The sequence below is a fragment of the Aspergillus luchuensis genome, chromosome 1 (assembly GCF_016861625.1).
Source record: "Aspergillus luchuensis IFO 4308 DNA, chromosome 1, nearly complete sequence".
NCBI lineage: Eukaryota > Fungi > Ascomycota > Eurotiomycetes > Eurotiales > Aspergillaceae > Aspergillus > Aspergillus luchuensis.
In genome coordinates, this window is record NC_054849.1 from 2833307 (window position 1) to 2856250 (window position 22944).

The following is a 22944-nucleotide window of genomic DNA, read 5'->3' on the forward strand; positions in this document are numbered from 1 at the left end:
AAGTGTAGCAATATCATCATAGGAACGACTGAACTACCGCTAACCATCTGAAGCGTGTACTAATGAGTTATCAGTACTTAGTACTACTACTAGTTTTAACCAGCGATACTAAGCACACCACACCAATACAATTGAAGCCAATTACCGGTATCGTGGTAGTAGTAGACGGCATCTGGCAGCAGTACTACTAGCAGTAGTGTACAATAATCAAACGGCAACGCGACTGTAAACGAAATACAACAGTGAGTTCCTCAAGCGGAAATGACGAGATAGGATGGGATAGCATGACCTGGTACAACACATGGAATGGGCTTGACTCCATGGCTGATGTTCAAATCTACCGTGAACTTTGTACAGCAGACAACGAATGAATTGACTATAGAGAGGCCCCGGTACTTTTTGCTGGTAATTGCCTCCCACCTTTTCAGCAGTGGACTACTCCAGCTATCACACTTCACATGAACTAGGATTTCTAGTAGCTAGCTGTCTCATTCGTAAGCTCTGTGGCTTGAGGGCTTGATGTAGGTTTGCTGAAATGGGGCGTTTTCGTGAACAGGGAGGACCTTTCTGGTCCCCTGTTCCATACTCCGAGGGGGATTATGAGCAGCAAATTGGTACGTCGAAGGCATGAATCAATTGCCATTAAATGTGACAATTGTTGTTAGTGCTAGTATCTGCTGCGTTGACTCCTTGATAACACACATCTGCTAACCAGTACGGTTTATGAATTCCCATCCACTTGTAAGTGCCCTGATGAGCGTGAAAACTGATAATGCGAAAGGTTGCTCAAAGATGGGGTCCGACCCCCCAGTCCAGTCTCTGAGCCACAAATAGTTTGTAACTGTATCATGAGGGATTTTTCTTACCGATATGAGGATCCTATCAGCGCAATTGCGTTTGGATGGGCATGCTAAACTGGAAGCCATGACTCGTAAGTTCAGTGGCGTAATCCACGTCTCAAACATTACAGATTGATGAACTAGCGGAGAATAGGAGGAGTTCTATGATATGGATCAATTCTGCAAAAATAGAACGTGGAATAAGCTCGCTGGGGCAAAGATCCCAGTTACAGGGGAACTAGTCCAACCTTGAAACATGGAGCATGAACGATATTCCCGACTGTCAAAAGTGCTTTTGGCCTCAGGTTTGACGTGACCTGCCACAAGCACCTGACATCACCTGATGGTCTGCAGCTTCCTAAAGAGGCATGCGCGGCCGAGTGTGTCTCCCGTCAGTATTATCGTCATCGTCGTCGTCGTCTTCTGTTCTTTTCCTTGTCGTCGTACTTACTCCCTAGGGAGACCGAGGGTTTCAGGAGAAGAGTTCTTCCATGGATGTGGCCGAAGTTCGCCCCTTCCCCCTGCAGTGACTGATCGGATTGCCTCCGTTACCTTCCCCTCAGAGTGACTTGGCAGCTGCTCCCCGGTCAATGCTCCGGAGGCAGCATATTCCAATTGCTATTCGCTCATTTTTAGGTGCAGGGTGTACCTGGCTATTTGCGGCGGTCAATCAATATTAATCAAATCAGGTAATCTTCCGAGTTTAGTCGACTCAAAACCCGGTCAACTTTAACTGGAAGTCCTAACTGGGTCAGTTTTTAGAGTTTCCACAGGAACGAACAAAGATCGAACCCATCTGCAAGTGATGAAACCACGAAGCCATCATGCAGATGCCACTGTTCCAGAGTCAAACAAACCTGTGCCCACAACTACCCACTGTCCATTGCCTTGATTTCCATCGTCTAGAGGGGAAGCCGTCGGCCCAGGACTGACCTTACTACTAGTGTTCGGTTAAAGCGGGCAGCCGGCAGCTCAGGCCATTGAGAATTTGGGGAGAAAGAGGGGGGTGGAGCCTCAGGAACCAAAGGTACGAGGCCTTCGGGTCAGGAACGCCTGTTCGGGCAACGATTGCCCTCCGAAGGCCTTCTTGCCATTACCTTTGCCAGTGTCGACTAGCCAGGGCTTAATATTGGTATTGGAGAGCAGTCTAGACTGCTGCATGATAAAATCAACCGACATCTTAGGGCGGACTGTGTTGTGCAGCTTGTCGTTTGCTTGGATGTTCCCTTGGCTTCTCTACCTCTTAGGCTGAGGGCGCTTTACCGCAAGTATCCTTGCCTGCCGCGCTAAGGCAGTACCTACTGCATCCGCAGCTTCCTGTCCCTGACTGAAAAGCGATGCTAATGCACTAATTTAGCGTGCAAAGGCTGCATCCACCAGGCCACATTTGGTTGTGCACAGCACAGAATGGAGGTGCTCCTGTTCCTCTGCTTATTGTTGTCCCCTGCACACTTCAGTCCACAAGTAGTCTCCCGGAACTGTTTTAGGTTAGTGAACCCCAGCTGGCTTGTTTGAAGTGAGAGTTTTTCTGCCTCCTTGGGGGAAATTAATTTTCTATATTTGGAGAGGGTAGAGCATGACACTGTCCAGCACTCTCACGGATTTTTCAATCAATGTTTTGATTATACTACCAGTCCCTCAAGACTGTAGTGCGCAGATAAGATCTGTGCTCCTTTCAATTATTGATTGCACTATCTACTTCGTACTGTGGAATGGATTTCTTGTCCGGGGGAGAGTGGGTGGCCCCCCCCCGTCTCTATTAGTATTCAGAGTTCACTTGTCTCTCGCATTTGTCATTGCTTTTTCCTTTGTCTTTGAGGCCTAACGTTCCGGAACTGGATTTATGCACCGCCCCGGAAATTAGTTGATCAGTCAACAACGCACATATGTCACAAAAATCTTAACGCCTTTTTTGGTTGCTTTTCCTAGTTTTTCTTCTTTTGCCTTCCCCTCCTCTGCCCACCACACTTGTCTTTTCTCCCTCCTAACCACACCTGGATAGCGTCGGTTAGGCTCCGTACTCCGTATTTGACTATTTTTTCTCTTAGTTGTTTTATCACATTCTGAATAGGGATCTAAGCAACTCTAAAGTTTCATCTTGACTTCATCCGTGGAAGAAGGTGGAACCGGGCTCACAATTCAGGGACAAAACACCGGCCGTGTTGATCGCCCATGGGTCGGCCTCGACGGCTGGCCGGCACACTGGGATTATCCTCTTGTTTACCTGATGAGGGTCTGCGCAGTCCGACTGTCATTGGCCCGCCATCCGATCACCACAGCCAACATCCCCCCCTCAACTCGCTCTTCTGGTTGGCATTCCGTCGCTGACCACCCCACGGGTGACCCGACGATGATGTTGATGATAATGATGTTGCTCGTACCGTACTGCCGATGCCCATTGTACTGTACCTTCCCGCAGCAGTGGTGCCCACCCACACGCTCACACCGAGGCATCAATGGGTTTTTTGCTTGCTTTTTTCTCCCCGTCGTGGATGCTAGCATTAGTGTCTTCATGTCGGAAGCATGGTTGATTGATACTAGTGTACTTGCTCACTTACTCCCTGACAACGGAGCCTCTCACCAGTGCTGAATTGAGAGCCCCAATTGGTGGCGGGCCTGGTCAGTGGCTCACAGCCTAGGCTCTTCCCCCTGCTTACAGCGCCTTTGCTTGACAAAATATTACTACTATGGACGGAAAAGGTCAGAGGTGACCCGCAAAAAGCTCGGAACTAATACCTTCTCAGTCCAGGATACCCCGTTCCCCGAAATAGTATTCTCGTTCTGCTTAGTTTGTTTCGGATGAGCCCACCTACAACGGTAGTCCGCTCTGGTTTGCTTCCTAGTTTCCACTGGCACCCGGCGCATCCACTTGGCTAGCTTGGCCTCGAAGATCCGGGTCCCTCGATCACAGAGGACCCAACATGCTCTCAGCCGGGTGTGCAGCTCCATTCGTGGGTTCCAGACTTGGGGGAGGGCTCCATTGCCCGATCCCGCTGGCACGGGAGGAAATCCCTCTCAGGGGTATATATACCTCCAGGATGATCACCTCGTTCCATGAACATCAAGCCCTTCGTCAGTCACTTTGTTTTGTCTTGTGTTTTTGGGTTCTGTCTTTCCTTACCCGACCCTCATTTTCATCAGTCTGTCGTTAACCAATTAGGCTGCTTCGAGCCAGCCGTTCTTCCATTTTCATACTCTTTTGGATTCTTTTGACAGGTTCATTTCAGACACTCGCTGACGTCCTACCCACTCTTTATTATACATTCTTTGCCCTTTCGGCACAATGCGTTCCGACAAGCTTCTCGTGCTCGCCGGTCTGGCGAGCTATGCTCTCGCTCTCCCCACGAAGGACTTGGACCCCCGTACCTTCGGCCTCGTCGCCGAGATTCTCACTGACCTTGGTGAGGATTTGACCGGTTTCATCGAGGCCCTCCTTGGCGGCGGTGTCAAGAGCTCCGCAAGCCTCCTCACTGGTATCAGCGCTCAGGCAGCTGCTGTCCTTGAAGGTGGTGCTCTGGGTTGCACTGCCGGCAAGATCGATGCCTCCGCTCGTGCGGAGCTGGCCGCGTGGATCCGTGCTCATGCCAGCTTCGATGCCTCCCTCAAGTCGTCTCTGTTGGCCTGGTGTGAGGGCGAGGACTCTGCCACCTTGTCCGTCGATGTCCGTGCTGGTCTCGCTCTATTCATCCCCACCTGCGCCGAGGTCGCTGCCAAGGGCGACATCTACGTGACTGTCGATGGTATCTTCTCTGTTTCCGACCTTGAGGCCGCTGTTGTCCTCAGCTCTTCTTTCCAGTCTACTCTGTCTACTTTCATCTCCGGATCCGTTGGTGTTGAATTGGATGCCGACATCAAGGCTGGTCTTTCCCTCTGTGCTGGTGGTGGTGTCGTCGCCGACCTTGCTTCGGATATCGAGGCCGCCCTGAAGGTCTGGCTTAATGGCTCCGAGTGCTCTCTGAGCGCCTCCCTCAAGGCTGCTGTCCTTGCTTGGTTGGAGGGCAAGGCTGGCGTGTCTGGTGTTGTTACCATTGGCACTGTGCCCACTGCTGGTCTCACCACTGTCTCCGTCGGTGCCGCCATCAACGCCCTTGTCGAAACCTCCGGTGCCCTTACTGCTAGCGCCCAGGCCTACCTCTCTGCCTTCCTCAAGTCCTCCCTCGCCACCGACATTGAGGCCGATGTTAAGGTTGTTCTGGAGGCCTGTATCTCGGGCAAGCTTGCCACTTCCGTCAGCGCCGATGCCCGTGCTGCCCTGGCAGTCTGGCTCTCCGGCGATAGCTGCCAGCTGGGCGTCGAGCTGAAGGCCGTTCTCTACTTCTGGCTTTCCTTTGCCCTGAGCGGCGACGTCACCGTTGACTTGTCCACCGACATCATTACCGAACTTGAGACTTTCATTACCGGTACCATCGACACTCTCATCGGTGTCAACATTAGCCGCGTGCTCTCCCTGCTGCTGTCTGGCGAGAGCCTGGCCTCCCTCTCCCTGGAGTCTCGTGCTGAGCTGTCTGCTGTCATCGGTGGCTGCGCTGGTGTTGATATCAGCTCCTCCATTGAGATCATCGTCATTGAATGGCTTACCGGCTGCAGCATCCCCGGCGGTCCTTCTATCGGCTCTGGCTCCGGCTCCGGATCTTCCTCCAAGCTCATCCCCAGCGCCTCGAGCGTTCCCGCCGTCGCTTCGACCCCCGCTGCCAGCGTTCCTGCTGTTCCCACCGTCTCCGTCCCCACTGGCGGTTCCAGCCCCAGCAAGCCTGCTCAGTCCGGTGCGCCCGGATCTCCCAGCGGTGTCAGTCCTTCCGGTATTCCTTCGGTTCCCTCCTCCCCTGCTCAGTCTGGTGCTCCTGGTGCTCCCTCTGGCGGTGTCCCTGCTCCCAGCGGTGGCGTCGTTCCCTCGTCTCCTGCCCAGTCTGGTGCTCCTGGTGCCCCTAGCGGCGGTGTTGTCCCCACTACCTCTGTTCCGGAAGGCGCCAGTGCCGGTGCCTCCACTACTCCTTGTGACACTATCACCGGCGAGACTGTTGTTCCCGTTGCTACTATGACCGAGGGCGGTTCTGCTCCTAGTGCTCCCGCCCAGTCTGGTGCCCCTAGCGGTACCCCCATCGTCGGTGGTGGTGCTGGTGGTTCTACTGGCGGTTCTACTGGCGGCTCTGGTTCCGGCTCTGGTTCCGGCTCTGGCTCTGGCTCTGGCTCTGGCTCTGGCTCTGGCTCTGGCTCTGGCTCTGGCTCTGGCTCTGGCTCTGGCTCTGGCTCTGGCTCTGGCTCTGGCTCTGGCTCTGGCTCTGGCTCTGGTTCCGGCTCTGGCTCTGGTTCCGGCTCTGGCTCTGGCTCTGGCTCCTGGTCCGGCTCTGGAGGTGCTGCTCCCTCCGGTAGCGTTCCCTCTGTCCCCTCCGGCTCTGTCCCTGCTGTTCCTACCGCTAGCGTCCCCGAGGGCGCCAGCGCCGGTGCTTCCACCACTCCCTGCGACACTATCACCGGTCAGACTGTCGTTCCCGTTGCTACTATGACTGAGGGCGGCTCTGCCCCCAATGCCCCTGCTCAGTCTGGCGGTGTTGTTCCCTCTGCTCCCGCTCAGTCCGGTGCTCCTGGTGCTCCCTCCGGTGCCCCTGCTCCCAGCGGTGGTGTTGTCCCCTCTGTTCCCGCTCAGTCCGGCGGTGCCCCTGCCCCCAGCGGCGGTGTCGTTCCCTCCGGTGGTGCTAGCGTCCCTGCTGTTCCTACCGCTAGCGTCCCCGAGGGTGCCAGCGCTGGTGCTTCCACCACCCCCTGCGACACTCTCACCGGTCAGACTGTTGTTCCCGTTGCTACCATGACCGAGGGTGGCTCTGCCCCCAGCGCCCCTGCTCAGTCTGGCTCTGGCAACGCTCCCAGCGGTGGCTCCCCCGCCCCCAGCGGTGGTGTCGTCCCCTCCGGCGCTGCTAGCGTCCCTGCTGTTCCCACCGCTAGCGTCCCCGAGGGCGCCAGCGCTGGAGCCTCCACCACTCCCTGCGACACCATCACCGGCCAGACTGTCGTCCCTGTCGCTACCGAGACCGTGACTCCTGTCCCCGTTGCCACCTCGGCCACTGAGGGTGGTTCCTCTCCCCAGATCACCACCGCTCCTGTCGCTGGTTCCGGCTCCGGCTCTGGCTCCGGCTCCGAGACTCAGGTGGTTACTGTCACCGTCACCGCTACTGTTTCGGCTTGCGACTGGTAAGCTTCCAACAGCAGCCTACAAGTTACGACGATAGCAACGGCATCAATGGTGAATAGTCCTCCTGTATATACCTAATTTTCTAATTCTAATTATTGTGAAGATTGTCTTGAATATCTGCTCGAATTTGTACAAGGCGAGGGGAGCAGGATGTCTATAGCGGCGAAGCAGGTACAAATCTTTACTTTCTGGCTTGATTGTTTTATACTATCCCAACTTTCCCTCCAATGGAGTCCATTCGCTTTGCCGATGCAATGATGTGTTATTTGAATACCTGTACAGTACTTATGATGGAGGATTGTGCGAAAGCCAACCTCGTCCTGAATGTTTATTTCTTCTTTTCTCTTAATCTCGATCCGTATGCCAAACCAACGTATCGCCATCCCAAAATACTCCGTAGATCTTACTACTTTCTTAGCATCTTCATCTGACTAACAAACACGTGTGGCCCCCATGTGCCCCAAATCTCCCAAAGCAGTAATGCAGGAGACAATCCTCATTCTTAGTAAGACAGTTCCCCTGTTCCCCCCCCCCCTCCGACGATCCCGTCAATCGTGATTAGAGCCAAACAAACCAACGAACGAACACCCCTCTAATTCGAATCCCTGGCCTGTTAGTGAAGATAGTTAGTCTGTTTACTTTTTACTCATCAAGGCTTCCAGAACCTAGCCAACTCATCCCACTCAGCTGACAGGGTCTGAGGCTAAACACGAACCCAGTCGATCATAATTAGAAGAACACGACACAGCCACGCCACGCAGCTGTCACCACCATCACGGAGCGGCTGAGGACGGGATATGATGTACGTCACGACAGCGGCACGGCAGTGGGGTAAGCTGACGAAGAGAGATGATGATGATGATGATGATGATGAGTTGGAGCTTATGCGTACGAGAAGTAAGTAGTTAGTAGTTACTTGGTTAGCATGGTGGGAGGAAAATGGAGACGGGATGGGAGGGTTCGTGCTTTGCTTGCTAGACTAGACTAGTTAGCTCGCTATCTATCCACTTAAGTGGGATTGTCTGTGTGAATGGGGTCTTTAATGAAATTCTTTATTAATTTGTATGCTTGTTTTTCTATCATAGTGATAATGATAATAATATCTGATATATAGGATTGTGGGGTGTGATAGGCGGACGTCATCCATTATATGGGACGGACGGACGTTATGGAGTACGGTTGTGGGTAATGTATGGGCTTAAGCTCTTATCGAGATGATCTTATACCTACGTAGTACTTTGTATACACTCAGTGTGTTTTTGGTGATCTGCGGTGGTCTCTGTAGGTGGATTCAGTACTTAAGATAGGGTATAGTAGTCAGGTATTATTTATTGTGAGTTTTCTGACTGGATTGTGATCGTTGGGTAGTCATTTGGTGTCTGTGCTGATGAGGGTGACAGTTGGAGTATAGGGGGCTGTCTGTTGGTATGATTTGTTCGTCTCGAGGTTAAGGGATACGATTACGAGGGGAGGGAGGGATATTGTTTGTTTTGGATTTTTCTGTCCATGTTTATCATTTTAGAGTGGAGTGTAGACAAGCTCATTATACTATATGAAGTGGTGTTATAGATGTCATTCAGCAACTTCCAATGCTTGATGACCAACTGGTGAATAACCCATCACCTTGATATGATGTCGATGGCTTCTTCAGTCATGAACCTGTGACTACAGTGTAATTTTGCTGTAGCCCTATTAGCTATCTAGTACCTCTATCTCTTGAATTGATCTAGACACCCATGGAGGGCATACTTCATAGGCTGTGTACTACTCAACATAGGGTGTGTCTTCTACAAGATGCATGTGTCAACCCCGATAACTAATGACTACGCATAGGGAAAGCAGAAGCACATACGAATCCCGAACGGCGTGTTCAATGACGCTATTCCATCCTTCTATTTAATTCCTGAATACAAAATATCATGTCTTACTCTACAGCCCACTAACTCCCTATGAAATCTACTCCCATACCCCCTGACTCTTCAGCACATAGAATAGGGGCATACTCACACCTCCCCAGCTAACCACACAACCAACCACTTATTAAGATCTCCCTAATAACTGAGCATCTGCTATACCAACGGCTCGACGGTCTAAATAAACCGACAAACAATAGTCTCAATAGTCGATCAACCCAATATTCAATAGTCAACCTAGCCTTGTGGAGAATGCCCCGAAAACGGTCGCATGCCGGATAAACTTTGTTTAAATTAAGTGCGCTAGTAGTGGGTTCCCCCCGGACTGATATTTGGGAACGTAGACTATCTAGTATCTACTAATTTACTTGCCAAGCAAACTTTGCTGTCCGTTCCGCGGAATTGGGATTGCGTGGTCTGATCTTTGAAGGAGAATAAATTAAAGTATGATGGTACAGGGGGTAGTTGGACTATTGACGGAGATATTGCTGAGACAGGCATAGGATGCAAACTCTCTTTTTTGTTTATTGTTTATAGTGACATTACCACGTGTGAATAGATCGCTAAATATTGAGTTGCGGAATCCTCCAATCCTTCGCTCTTTAGTGGGGCTTTGGTATGTGGTTTATGTAGGTGAAGCTGTGTGTGCCCTGAACGGTAGGGCATGAGAACTACCTTGAAGATGTAGAGCTACCTACCTTGTCGCTCGAGGCGGTCCGGCGCATCGCGATGATCTTCTCGCGGAGCAGCTTCTCGCGTAGTTCGGAGCTGGAGATGCGTACACGAGCTGCGTTATTGGAGGGAACAGCAGTCTGCAATTAGGTGGTTAGTTTAGGTCTTTACAGTGAGAGGGGCAGAGCAGAGTTGTGGGCATTGAACGAACTTAGGAAATCATAGATTTTGTGTGAAGAGGACCCTTAGAAATCATTCACCCACCTCAGTGGCATCCTTCATCTCGTGGTCGCTCGAGCTTGGCTTCTCAGCCGGCGGGGGTGATCGTTTGGCGGCATCCTCGTCTTCATCAGCCATCCTCTTTCGCTTATCACTGGGGACGGATACGGAGGACGTGTTGCGCCGTCTCCGTGCAACTGGGGCATATCTCTCAATGGACCGACGCCGCTTCCTGTCCCTCATGCGACTGTGGCTACGGCTGCGACTCCGACTCCGACTCCGGGAATCCTGGCTGGCGCTGCGGGAACGGCCTCGACTGCGGCTGCGGCTGACACTCTGGGATGAGTACCGGCGTCTGCGGGTGTCATTGCGCTCTCTGCTGCGACTCAAGCGACGGTCGTCACGGGACTTGCGGGCCTTTGCAATATCAGCGGTGGATTCTTTCTTATCATCTCGTGAAGAGTAGTGCGATGATCCTCTGCGTCTGGTGCCGCTACCATCCGACCCTTGCGACCTCGAACGGGACCTTGATGCCGAAGAACCTCTTCTCCTGCGTCGGTCTCTGTGGACAGGTGAACGCGATGCACTGCGGGAAGAAACGGATCTCCGTCTCCGTCGGTCTCTTCTGGGACTACGTGAGCGTGATGATTCACTGCGGGTATTGGATCTTGCACGATCACCGTAATCAGGGCTGCGTCTCCTGGGCCTCCTGCGATCACCGCGGTCCGGGGAGACAGAGCCGCTAATTGACCGACGTCGTCGGTTCCGGTCGTTGCCAGGATGGCGCCGACGTGGTGGAGGCGAGCGCGAGGAAGACACGGAGCGAGAGCGAGAGCGGCTGGGCGAACGGGATGGCCGACGGCCTCGACGAGAGCCTGAGGGCACGTAGGAGTCGAACTCTCGTCTGCCAGGCGGACCTCGGAAACGGTCACGGCTGCGCTGTCGCGGAGGCGACCGACGTCTATCAAAGTCTCGACCACCGCGGCCACCGCCTCTTCTTCCTCCCCTTGTGCGCTCAGATCGTTCTCTGCGTCGAAGGTCTTCAAGTTCTCGTTCTCGTGCGCGCTCCTGTTCCTTCTGCTTGCGGGCTTCTTCGGCGGCTCTTTCCGCTTCGATCTAGATGACGAGGGCGTCAGCGCGAGACCAGCACCCGGACATCCGTAATATATCCCACCTTCTCTTGGATAAGCTCCAGTTTCTTCGCCTCCAGCAACTCCTTGGGCACACCCTGGGGGTTTTCCTGGGCACTCAAACATAGCGACCACAGCTCCTTGCAAAACTTGCCAGTATCTTTATCGAGGAATCCGGTGAGCTGAATCTGCAGGGACTTGATATCGGGCTAAGATAATGCAAAGTGAAACCAGTTAGCTTGGATGGCTGAACGCCAGGTAAAACATAGCAAATCAGCATGGAAGGCAAAAGGTAAAAGGTTGTACATACAAACCGCGACCCTTCTAAAAGGTTAAAGCAGAGCTCAATAACGACGTCATCTTCATTTCCCAGGATCTCGGAGATCTTTCCAGCAATCCATCTGCAATAATTTAAAAGTGTTAGTTCCAGACCCGGGTGATAACAGCACCTCGCGATAAGACTTGGACTGGGGCTTTTGCAACGCACTTCTTCATCACCTCAATGTTGACCTTGGTCATGTCCACCTTCCGGCTGAATTCCGGAGGGAATTTGGTCTGCTTCAGCAGCTTGGCATCCACGCTTGTCGCCATGGTTTCTAGTCCTAGTTCAAGAGAACCAACAGCTAATGAGGAGTCGACAATAGGTGCAGCGACCGGCGCGTGAACAGCTGCGGTGGTGAGCCAGCCACGAGACTGCGGGTTGGGTGTTTGTCGATGCCCGAAGGCCGGAGTCGCAGTCGGACCGAGGATAGCTTCAATCTTGCCTTTTTGGGAAGTTGATATCATTACTACTAGTTACCTTCTCGAGTACCCAAGTGTTACTAACTCTCAATGGCCATTGGAACGCCAAGCCAGTACTTCTCCTTCAGAAAGCTTCGAAGTACTACTGATCAGCTCTAGTCTTTACTAGGCATGATTCTAACTCTATATCCTCAACGGTGTGGGATGTCACTGAACCTCTGCAAATCTTCATACTGTAACCATGGTCACTATTGATATTCAAATATTATATACACCTTCTCCACTGAAGAATGGTCGAGATGGCGCCAAAACCCTTCCACTGCTTCAGGATCACTCATGTTGAGGCCCATGTCGTGACCCCAGGCATTTTTGTGGAGGTGGTGCTGATAGGAAGGGGTTAGTATATTAGTATTCCCGCTATAGAGGAGAAAACAACACATACCGGGCAATGAAGCTGATGAAAAACGTCGAGTCCACTTACATACATGCCTGGCTGAGAGGCAATTGGAATTGTATGATTGATTAGCTTGGCCGCGTCTCACTGCGGGATTTTGATGATCTCATCTGTTCCAAAGGGAGGGAAAAAAAAAAAAAAAAAAGGCCAAGCTTGGTAAGAGCATTTCGATATGAAAGTTAGAGGTAGAGGGCAGGATGTCATACAATTATAAAGTCATCCCACGCTTTATCATACGCGTCACCAGGAGGGCCCATATATGAAGTTCTAGCAGGCCCGAAGCCGCTGTTAAAGGTCACCGTCTTATAATCTATGATCTGGTTCGCTGGTGCTATCTCGCAAGATCAATATGTTAACTAACCAGTGATATTAGTCATTGGGTTTAGCAGTAATAATCCGAGAAAAACTGTCTCCAATTTAACTTACAATATATAGGGTTTGGAATGCGAATATCTCCCGAACCTTGGATGATATAGAACAAATTGATAAGATTTAAGAGGAGGCTGATCCCCAGTGACACATAAAGAAGATATCTTGAGACCGGGAGTCGGTCAGACTCGAATGAGGAGTCTCAGTGCGTCCTAATAGACCCTCCCGATTCATCGTCTTCAGGTACTTCTTGATACTTGGACTTGCTCATTGCGAATACCCCCCGACTCTCGAGGCTTGGGGTTGCAGGATGACAATAGAAGTGAAAAAGACCGCGTGATAGAGTCACCCTCTCAAGCGGCGACGGGTCCACGTCTACCTACTTTTCTTTGGACTCATTGTTCTCGGGGGAAGTCAACTGACCATGCTTTATCCCCCACACATCGGGAAATACATATCATCCTACGGGATCTGGATAATTCGGTAGATGAAGCCGAGGCTAATGCATTACTCCAATCGATAGCCTATGTGGTGTAACCAGGGCATTGAAGGAACCAATCCGGCGTTCTGCAAGTGTGATATTGTAGGGTGAGCTCGTGTATAAAGCGAGCGTGGATTCCATGTGTCAGTATCTCTTAGGCTATACTGTGATTGAGAAAAAGGGCCTTTGAATTCCGGGTGTAGATTGATTGCGGCATATAGACAACCTGAAAGACCTATGGATGGTGAAGGCAAGAGAGAAAGGGCTTGGAACTTTCGGTATTCTCGTGATTCTAAGCAGATCTCTAGCTCTGAGAACCTCTGATCTGATGGGCAAAATATGCTTCCAAGAGGCGAGCAAGACTTCAAAACAGGTTTATTGTCCGGGTCTTGGAGGAATTCTTATTGCTTTTTGGATGAAAGGGTAGGTGGGTAATAGTGTCGAGCCGCAGCGAATAGGTTGTCCAAAAAGAAGTAAACATTACTACACTATTGCGATGCTGCATTCAGAGAAGCCAATGAGTAGACAAGAAAGACATCTCATTCACTAGTTGCTCGCTGCCCCAACAAGCCGTCTTCCTTCTAACTGGCTGCATCCCCTCCAGAGGGTGTTCATCCCATTTGTTCGCCATATCATCCTGGAAAGGGCCAGTAACAAGAACTGGGCGTAGCTTTAGTTTGGTTCTGTGCCACTGTGACGAGGGGACATGCATAGCCTTCCTATTGTCGATCATCGCTCCGTTCCCCTCTTCAGACATCTGGTACGGACTAATCCCTAGTACCTACCCCGAATGACAAGTACAGATCACTTGAATTGCTCGTCCAAGACTGCATGATGATCAACAGGAGCACGAGATACTTTCAGCTATGAAAAGATATATACACATCGGTGAGAGATTAAGGATTAGATAACTGAAGTCGTGGGTCTCGCCATTTGGTCAGCTCGGGTATAAAAGCCGGCCTGGAGCCCCCATACCAGGATATCTTCTCTCATTCAGTGCAACAGATACAAACTGACTCAGTAGTCAACACAGTCAACTCATTCTTCTTGTTCTCTGAGTTTTAGATTTTACTGGTATCTAACTTCTTTCTACTACTATCCTTCAAGATGAAGTATATCTTCACTACTCTGTTACTGGTCTTCGCGACCCTGGCCCTGCCGACTGTAAGTAACAGAATATGAACATATTCTATATAGTAGTAGCTTTCTGTTTGCTACTCATGTACGGGTTCGGACAACTCGCTAATGCGGTGCTTGACAGGATTTCTCGAGTCAGGAGTCCACCACTGCCGCGACTCAACAGGACGGTATAGGTGTTGTTGTTGGTCTGCTTGATGATACCCTTGTATGATATGCTTTCTCTAAGAATGATCACCGATCAGCTAATCATAGATTTGTGAAAGGGCCTCGGTCGACGTGGAGATCTAACTAGTATCCAGTCGTCTGTCAAGCGTGACAATCAAGACGCCCAAGAGGCTACTGCGAAAGACTTTGAAGGTCCTTTTGGTCCGGGCCTTCCGAATGTATGTGATCCATGAGCGGAATGAGTAAACAAGCTTGCTGACAAACTGCGTGAAGGGTGTTGCATTCTAGAGATCTGACTGGTACTGAACTATCTGTTGGGCGTGAATATCAGGCCATTAGTAGACAATCTCCTGATGAATCAGTGACGCTGATCACCCGATGAAGAGAACGTGCGGCAAGATCAACAGTCTAGATAGGTCATGAATAGTATACAGAATAAAGAAGGACATTAAATTCCAACTCTTCTTTTTCAGAAGCAAGTACCGTAGCCATCTTTGTGTGAATTCTCTGCAGGCTAGAAACCAAGCCTTCCTTAATACCTCAGATGGAGATGAAATCTACATAAGTTGTGGGACCTACCCAATATTACATCAATAAGGCTTCCTACCAGGCGTAGCATTCTAGAAGTCATAGCACCTTGGGAAAGTCAATCGTGCATATCTAAATTCCCTTGTAACAAGGTCATATAATACATCACTGATAACGCCAGCCCGAATAAAACAACCATATGCATAAGAGGAAAACAGAATTCAGGAACAGCCTAGAAACCAAGGTAGTACGTTTCCACAACTAGCTAAGTTCCCTTAGCACTCGGGCAACTTCCTCCCTTGCACGCGAGAGCTCCTCATCAACCGTGCCTAGCGCATGACGGGCTTTGAATTCGTAGTGCAAGTCGACGAGTTCTTTTGCGCGACGGAGATCATCATTTCCGTATCTGCCTGGATTCACTTCAGAGCCTGATGGGGTAGTGTCTGTTGCTTTGAGGTTTAGTTGGTCTGTGGGTTGGGGTATTCGCTCATTGACGGTAACGAGAGCGAGAGCGTCATGGTGGTCCTGTCATTGATATCAGCTATTAGATATTAGACGAGAGGTAGTCTGAATACTGTACTGCAGACGAGTACGTATATTGATCCACCACATACAAGGAGACTGGGGAGGACATACACAGACGCGCAGGGATGTCAGATCGGAGAGGATCTCTGCTACTTGCATGGCGGTCTTGGTTCGGATCACTGGGAATCTGGTGTAATACTGCAACAATGCGATAGATGAAGTTGACAAGATGCTCTGTTCTTTAGGATTAACTCAGATGATTATGTACAGATGCAGTGCAAAGAATGTAGTCAACATGCAGTGATAAAACACCCTTCAAGAACTGAGCGGGTGACGTAAGGAACAACGAGAATAACAAAACATTGTCAGCTCATCACAATCTCTACTCTCACTTCCAGACAAACAACTGTCTGCACATATTCCTTAAAATCACATTACATTTTAGAACAACTGCCATTATCGCAATCCCACTTACTTCCCCACACAACCCTCTTATCATCCCCAATCATCCGGCTCAACCCTCCGAATCTCGGAGAATCCGAGCCTCTCCGCACGCCCAGCGCGCGGAGCACCTTTCCGTGCGTCGCATCGGCCGAGCTCCGACTGGCCGATTATATTATTATCCGCCAGGCCTCATTGCCTCTACATTCCATTCCCACCCCCTCAATTATTCCTCTTTCCCCTCCATCCTCGCAAATTGAACACTTCATCATGGCCTCCGCGATCAGGGCCAACTGCAGAAAGGTTATCTGCATTGGCAGAAACTATGCGTATGTTCTATCCTACCACATCTCCGCATGACGAGGTTCCGCTAACGCAGACTGTCAACCGCAGCGACCACATCACAGAGCTGAACAACACCAAGCCCAAGCAGCCCTTTTTCTTCTTGAAGCCCGCTTCTGCTATCCTCTGCCCCGGCGAAGGTCCTGTGCTGCGCCCTCAGGGAACCAACCTGCACTATGAGGTCGAATTGGCGCTGGTGATGGGCAAGACCGTTCGGGATCTGGACCCGAATGACGATAAGGGTGCCTTGGATGCGATTCACAGTCAGTCATGATCCTGTGCTGTTATTCTCTTTGCGGATGATAAGGAGCGTCAATGAACTAACTGTGTGTAAAATCATTGCGAATATAGGCTACCTCCTCGGTATTGACATGACCGCCCGCAACGTCCAAGAAGAAGCAAAGAAGAAGGGCCTCCCGTGGACCATCGCCAAGGGCTTCGACACCTTCCTGCCTGTCTCTCAGGAGATCGCCAAGTCGCGTCTTCCCGACCCTCACAATGCTTTCCTCCGCTTGAGCGTTGGATCGCAAATGCGCCAGGCCGACTCCACTGGTCTGATGCTCTACCGCATCCCCAGACTTCTGGCGGAGATCTCCCGTGTCATGACTCTGGAGAAGGGTGACCTTGTCCTGACTGGTACCCCTAAGGGTGTGGGCCAGGTCAAGTCTGGCGATGTCATGAAGGCGTCCATTGAGTATGACGGTAAGGAGCTTGAGGAGGGTCGCATTGAGGTCGAGGTCAAGGACCGTGAGGGTAGATACCGGTACAGTGAGACCTAAATGGCTGTCTTGAGCAAGATATATGTATCAGATAGACGCTGTATATACATACCCTGGTTCTTCTCCAATATAGACTATCTGGAATGAAAAAGTAAGTCGGTCTCTCAATGGCGATACATTTCCATAACAATGCGTTCATCCTCTTCATCAGCCGGTACAATGGGTATGTATCTCCTCGTTCTTTGCCTTTTGTGCTGGACCTGGTGAGCATTGGTCGACTCAACTTTGACGTTGCAATTGGGCATCTCGCTTTCCTTGACTGGCTCCTGTATAGGCATTTCCCTGTCCTCCATAACCTTCAGCATGACGGCCCTCAAAGCACTCCAAGACCACCCAACGTGGCTTATCTCTTCCTCGATCAAAGCCCGGATACCAGAGTCATCAAGACCTCGCACAACCGCTCTGACAACCTCACCCTCATCCCTCTGTGCCTGCAATCCACGCCTCATCCCCTCAGCAGCAGCGAAATAATCAGCCAACGATCTCCCACCCTGCTTCACGACACCCTCCAACTCCGTCCCAACTTCCTCAGTCTTCTCACCCACCAAAGAAGGCGTCCTCCACGTAGTATCAGAAAGCGTCGACGACAACCCACTTCTCCCACCAACACCAGGAACGGAACCCATAGGCATTGAATCCGGCACAAGAACATCAGACCCAGCAGAGCAAGCCTTGACAACATCCCCTCTCCCCATTCCAATTCCCAGCTCCACCTTCACACGACTCTCTCCCCGTTCCATCATCATATCTCTCACCTCATCCAGCACTCTCACGCGAATACCGTCCTCCATTCTCACTTGTTCACGAGCATGCCTCTCCAACCCATCAATCCTACCCCGTAGCTGGCGATTCTCATTCTCGAGTTCCTCAACCCGCTCAATACCAGTTCGTAGATTAGTGTCGAATCGAGCTTCAAGTTCCTTCAGACTATTCTCTAATCTGATAATTTCCTCGCGTGCTTGTAGATCTAGACGTTCAAGCTTGTGATTCAAATTCCCTATGGTATCATTGGCAACAGCGAGGTCAGCTCTGATGCGGTTGAGTTGGTTCACGACTTGGATGTTTTCGCGTCGGAGTTCGTGGGCCCAGAGGAAGGTGGATGGGTGGGGGGCGTTGGGGTTTGGTTGTCGGCGTGGGTTGTTCATTGGTATTTGGAGGGTTCTTTATTTAGTTGGGATTGAGTTTCGTGGGCATAGAGTGGTTGTGGACATGGGATGTGTTGTGGAGGACGTGGAGAATGGAGGATGGAAGGGTGGTATACATAGTATACTATGCTTAGGCTGTGTCTGTACGAAGTAGAGTCCAGTCCCTACAAGTTGGAGCGCCTTCCACAAAACCAAGGGTTGAAGATTGACTATTGAAAAACAAACTAATGGAATGGTATGTACCTCTCTTGTCTATACTAGTGAACACAGGTATACAACCAGTCCGAGCCATAATCGTATCTTCGTCCACCCAAAGTGCCTCGAGGAAAAGAAAGCCTGATTGAACTAATCACATTTTTGGCCCGACCTCTTGGTCAAGTATGAACGCAGCATCCTTAACCAACCAGAGAGCGAGCTAGGTACAGAGCAAAGGAAAAAGGTGTGAAAAAGCGTTTCCGGAAGAGAACCATGAATTACAGCAATAAAATCGCACAAGCGTGTCGCATCTCCATAAGCAATAACAGACAAAGGAAACCATAAACAGAACAAGACAGAAACACGCAGACTAAGACGGTTCCCGCTCGCCACTGCTAAAAGAGAAAATGCTGGAGACACAGAAAGCCACTTTTTGAAGGATTCTCCTTTACCAAGAGAAGCGCAACGATGTCAAAACGTCTTTCCCACCGCAGCTCACCCTTGGAGCGTTATTGGCAACTGCATTCGTAATCCGCATCGAGGGACGTTAGGTGATGGTATTAGGGAGTTTAGATGAGGTCTAGAACCAGAAGTCAGTATAAACGATACGATAATTTGAGTATGGGCCAAGGCTAGCTTACCAGCAACGTTCATGGGCATCTCCTCGATCTGGGTGCTGTAGAACTGCTCAATCTCACGCATCATGCGGACATCGTCAGCGGTGACGAAGTTGATGGCAACACCCTTACGACCGAAACGACCACCACGACCGATACGGTGGATGTAGTTCTCACGGTTGGCGGGAAGGTCGTAGTTGATGACCAGGGAAACCTGCTGGACATCGATACCACGGGCCAGAAGGTCAGTGGCGATCAGGACACGGGAAGATCCGGAACGGAACTCCTTCATGATAACATCACGCTGGCCCTGCTCCATGTCACCGTGCATGGCAGAGACGGTGAAGTCACGGGCAGTGAGCTTGTCGGTGAGCCAGTCGACCTTGCGGCGGGTGTTACAGAAGATGACGGCCTGGGTGATGGTGACGGTCTCGTAGAGATCGGAGAGGGTGTCGAGCTTCCACTCCTCCTTCTCGACAGCAATGTAGAACTGCTTGATACCCTCGAGGGTAAGCTCCTGCTTCTTGACCAGGATACGGATGGGGTCACGCATGAACTTGGTGGTGACCTCAAGGACATCCTGGGGCATGGTAGCGGACAGCAGGGTGACCTGGGTAGACTGGGGGAGGAGCTGGAAGATGTCGTAGATTTGCTCGGTGAAACCACGCTGATTATGTTGTTAGCCAAGGCACAACTCTCGGGGCCGATCTGGAAATGGACTTACAGAAAGCATCTCATCAGCCTCGTCGAGGATGAAGAGCTTCATCTGGTCGGTCTTGAGGACACGGCGCTCAATCATATCGTGGATACGACCGGGGGTACCGACAACGACCTGGGGACCGGCGCGGAGGGCGTTCATGTCGTCACGGACGTTGGTACCACCAATGCAGGCGTGGCACTCAATGTTCATGAAGTCACCGATGGCGACAACGACCTTCTGGATCTGCTGAGCCAACTCACGGGTGGGAGCGACAATCAGAGCCTGGCAGGCCTTGAGCTCCGAGTCGATCTTCTGGAGAGCGGAGATGGAGAAAGTGGCAGTCTTTCCGGTACCAGACTGAGCCTGGGCAATGACATCGTGGCCTGGGATGCTCTAGTTAGCATTATGGACTATGGGCGACCGTGCGGGGAAAACCTACCGGCAATGATGGGCTTGATGGCACGCTGCTGGATAGCGGAGGGACGCTCGAAACCGTAGGCGTAGACACCTGGATGTCGTCAGAACATGTTGGCACAGACCCCACCAGGGCGACGATAAAATTTGTATCACATACCGCGAAGCAGCTCGGGCTTCAGGTCCATGGCGTCGAAGGAGTCGGTGACCTCATCGTAGTTGGTCTCGATCTGTCCTATTGACGTGAAAACTATGGTCAGCTATTTTGTTTCCAAGTATATTTCGGTGATGGGTTGTGGCGATTTATCTCTTTCTTCTGCTGGCTTGAGAACGAGCCCCATTGTCCAGCGAAGTAGATAAATATAGACCCCAAATTCGCTGTGAAAAAAATGAAGCAAGCGATGTAGGAACACATACCCTCGGGGATCTCCTCCAAACCCTTGTCGTTAGAAGCCATGATTGCGGTGTTGTTGTAAGAAGATCACAGGCGAGATGCTGTGATCGAAGAAGACGGTGGGGTTTTGGGATTAAAACTGGAAAAGGCTTGTTAGCGATAGGCGAGGATGGTGGGGGAGGGCGCAATGCGCAGAGAAACACTGGGAAGAGAGCAACGAACCTGGTAGCACAACTCTCGGGGGATGAGAGATATCACAAAGACTTCAAAAGTCGTAGGGGTGGGAAGAGAAAAGAAGTTCAAGTTGGATGACCGAAGATGGTGTGGGAAAATGGGGGGAGCAGAAGCGGCGGGACGAGCACTGCGAACTTTTTTTTTTTCTCTTCTTCCCTTTCCTTTCCCTGTGTCTGCCATTTTTCCATTTGTCGCGGTGAAATTTTTGATTTTTAGCGCCAATTTAGCCTAGCCGATACGCACCGCCTACTGGATCGGGTAACCTGCCCACGTACTTGCCTTGTGGGAATTTTGTCATTATTTCCTTATTCGCTGGCTAGACTACGGAGGGAAATCTTTGGTAATATTTTCGATGCCCAGGAGGCAAGTCTTTTACTGCGTAGGGCCATAGTATTGCCGCTTAGGAAGTCCACAGGAGTGTTTTTTATGGGTGGGTTGGGCATAAGACCCCCCGTATCTTCCCTGCCTGACAGCCCTGGCCGTTGGTTGTGTGGGCTGTTCATTACTAGTCTGTACCACCACCGCCGCCCGGTCTGTGACCGGTCTAGTCGTTCCCCACCCAATTGGGAAAGTTCCTACAATTCAATGCGTCTCTTTCTTTTTCTTCAAATAATAATCATGAAAATGCCGGATATCAATTCCTTGGACTGTGCTCGTCCTCTCGGCGGTGCAGTAGCTGCCCATAGCTACTCTTCTCATCCAGAGCCCGATGTTGAGGATCTGTCTGGTCATGAAGAAATTCCTGGCCATCCTCTAGGCGTGAAGCCTAGTGGCAATGCTTTGCTCGCCGCAGAGAACCTGCGCCATGCAATTGGCACTTTTAACATTCTACCGGATGAGTCGATATTGATGTTGCTCGAATACCTCGATGGTCCCAGTCTGTTGAATATTGGACAGACGTGCAAGGCATTTTATGCTTTCACCAGAGCCGAGGATCTCTGGAAAGCTCTTTTCACCGGGTGAGATATAGATCTTTGTTCTTACATTATTGCTATTGTCTACATCTGCTTGCCAGGGGACTGCTTATTCTTGTTGATTTCTGGGACGTGGCAGTCTACTGAATCATCGCATTTGTAGAATTATAGCTAGACGGCCTGGAGCATTGCACTAACGCTTTAGTCAGTTCTCCTCCCGCCTCGTTCTCATGGAAAGGAACATGGCGCTCAACTTATCTTAACATTCCTCCGTCGGAAGAGTGCATCCTAGACTGCTCGAATCTATTCTCGGATGTCCTGCACCGGCCCTTCCACTGCGCCCATATTTCTTTAGATCCTTATATTAAGAATATCCCTGCCCGCAACCAAATTGCTCGTCTCCCCGATCTCTCTTTTGAGGAGTTCAATGAAAAATGGAGCAACACGCCCTTCATCTTGACTGAGCCTGTGAAACAGTGGCCAGCCTACAAGAACTGGTCCGTAAACATGCTTTTGGATCACTACGGCGAGGCTATTTTCCGCGCAGAGGCAGTGGACTGGCCGCTCCATACTTATGTTGATTACATGCACAACAACTCCGACGAGAGTCCCCTCTATCTGTTCGACCGGGCCTTTGTATCAAAAATGGGCCTCAAAGTCGGTCAGCCGGACCAGGAGCCTGACGCCACTTACTGGCCTCCCAGCTGCTTTGGAGAGGACTTCTTCTCCGTGCTGGGGAACGATCGCCCAGACAGGCAATGGCTGATCATTGGACCCGAGCGGTCTGGAAGTACCTTCCACAAGGACCCGAACGCTACCAGCGCCTGGAATGCGGTTGTCCGTGGCTCAAAATACTGGATCATGTTCCCATCGTCTTCGAAGCTCCCACCGCCTCCGGGCGTCTATGTGTCAGACGACCAGAGTGAAGTGACTTCCCCTCTCAGCATTGCCGAGTGGCTTTTCGGTTTTCACGCCGAGGCACGACGTAGCCCAGGCTGCATCGAGGGGATTTGTCACGAGGGCGAGATTCTCCACGTTCCTTCGGGCTGGTGGCACTTGGTCGTCAACATTGAGCCAGCTATTGCCATTACTCAGAACTTCATACCCCGTGCCCACCTGAGCGCCGCGCTGGACTTCTTGTCTAACAAGGCAGACCAGGTTTCAGGTTTCAGAAAGGACGTGAACAATCCCTACGAACGGTTTGTGGCGCAGATGCAGAAATCGCATCCTGAGCTATTGGAACAGGCGCAGGCAGAGCTGCAGAAGAAGAACGAGGGGAAGAAACGGAAGTGGGACGAAATTGTGCACGGAAATGCAGAGCAAGACGGAGGTGATGCCGCCGAAGGAGGCGGGTTTAGCTTCGGGTTTGGAGATGACAGCGATGTTGAAGTCCCCTAATTGCAGTC

At 51.1% G+C, this 22944-nt stretch overlaps 8 protein-coding genes across 8 annotated transcripts; 4 read left to right on the forward strand and 4 right to left on the reverse strand.

The window, feature by feature from the left end:
* Positions 1 to 4122: 4122 nt before the first annotated feature.
* Positions 4123 to 7029, forward strand: AKAW2_10975S (putative cell wall protein; the record flags this gene model as incomplete). Its single annotated transcript, XM_041693156.1, has 1 exon — positions 4123 to 7029. The coding sequence occupies one exon, from the start codon at positions 4123 to 4125 to the stop codon at positions 7027 to 7029; it is 2907 nt and encodes a 968-aa protein (XP_041537695.1).
* A 2581-nt stretch (positions 7030 to 9610) lies between these two features.
* On the reverse strand, positions 9611 to 11551 carry AKAW2_10976A (PWI domain-containing protein; the record flags this gene model as incomplete). Its single annotated transcript, XM_041693167.1, has 5 exons — positions 9611 to 9751; positions 9876 to 10946; positions 11005 to 11169; positions 11271 to 11361; positions 11448 to 11551. 5 exons carry the CDS (start codon positions 11549 to 11551, stop codon positions 9611 to 9613), a joined length of 1572 nt encoding a protein of 523 aa, XP_041537696.1.
* Positions 11552 to 14112: 2561 nt separating this feature from the next.
* Positions 14113 to 14598, forward strand: AKAW2_10977S (uncharacterized protein; the record flags this gene model as incomplete). Its single annotated transcript, XM_041693178.1, has 4 exons — positions 14113 to 14169; positions 14267 to 14350; positions 14409 to 14528; positions 14584 to 14598. 4 exons carry the CDS (start codon positions 14113 to 14115, stop codon positions 14596 to 14598), a joined length of 276 nt encoding a protein of 91 aa, XP_041537697.1.
* Positions 14599 to 15099: 501 nt separating this feature from the next.
* Positions 15100 to 15522, reverse strand: AKAW2_10978A (uncharacterized protein; the record flags this gene model as incomplete). Its single annotated transcript, XM_041693189.1, has 2 exons — positions 15100 to 15363; positions 15475 to 15522. 2 exons carry the CDS (start codon positions 15520 to 15522, stop codon positions 15100 to 15102), a joined length of 312 nt encoding a protein of 103 aa, XP_041537698.1.
* Positions 15523 to 16074: 552 nt separating this feature from the next.
* AKAW2_10979S (fumarylacetoacetate hydrolase family protein) lies at positions 16075 to 16925 on the forward strand (the record flags this gene model as incomplete). The annotated part of the gene is made up of 3 exons (XM_041693200.1): positions 16075 to 16133; positions 16198 to 16409; positions 16498 to 16925. The coding sequence occupies 3 exons, from the start codon at positions 16075 to 16077 to the stop codon at positions 16923 to 16925; spliced, it is 699 nt and encodes a 232-aa protein (XP_041537699.1).
* Positions 16926 to 17029: 104 nt separating this feature from the next.
* AKAW2_10980A (uncharacterized protein) lies at positions 17030 to 18070 on the reverse strand (the record flags this gene model as incomplete). Its single annotated transcript, XM_041693212.1, has 1 exon — positions 17030 to 18070. One exon carries the CDS (start codon positions 18068 to 18070, stop codon positions 17030 to 17032), a length of 1041 nt encoding a protein of 346 aa, XP_041537700.1.
* A 764-nt stretch (positions 18071 to 18834) lies between these two features.
* On the reverse strand, positions 18835 to 20453 carry tif1 (putative eukaryotic translation initiation factor 4; the record flags this gene model as incomplete). Its single annotated transcript, XM_041693223.1, has 6 exons — positions 18835 to 18845; positions 18907 to 19549; positions 19607 to 19965; positions 20022 to 20090; positions 20157 to 20231; positions 20414 to 20453. The coding sequence occupies 6 exons, from the start codon at positions 20451 to 20453 to the stop codon at positions 18835 to 18837; spliced, it is 1197 nt and encodes a 398-aa protein (XP_041537701.1).
* Positions 20454 to 21209: 756 nt separating this feature from the next.
* Positions 21210 to 22936, forward strand: AKAW2_10982S (putative F-box and JmjC domain protein; the record flags this gene model as incomplete). The annotated part of the gene is made up of 2 exons (XM_041693234.1): positions 21210 to 21583; positions 21748 to 22936. 2 exons carry the CDS (start codon positions 21210 to 21212, stop codon positions 22934 to 22936), a joined length of 1563 nt encoding a protein of 520 aa, XP_041537702.1.
* Between the last annotated feature and the right edge of the window lie 8 nt (positions 22937 to 22944).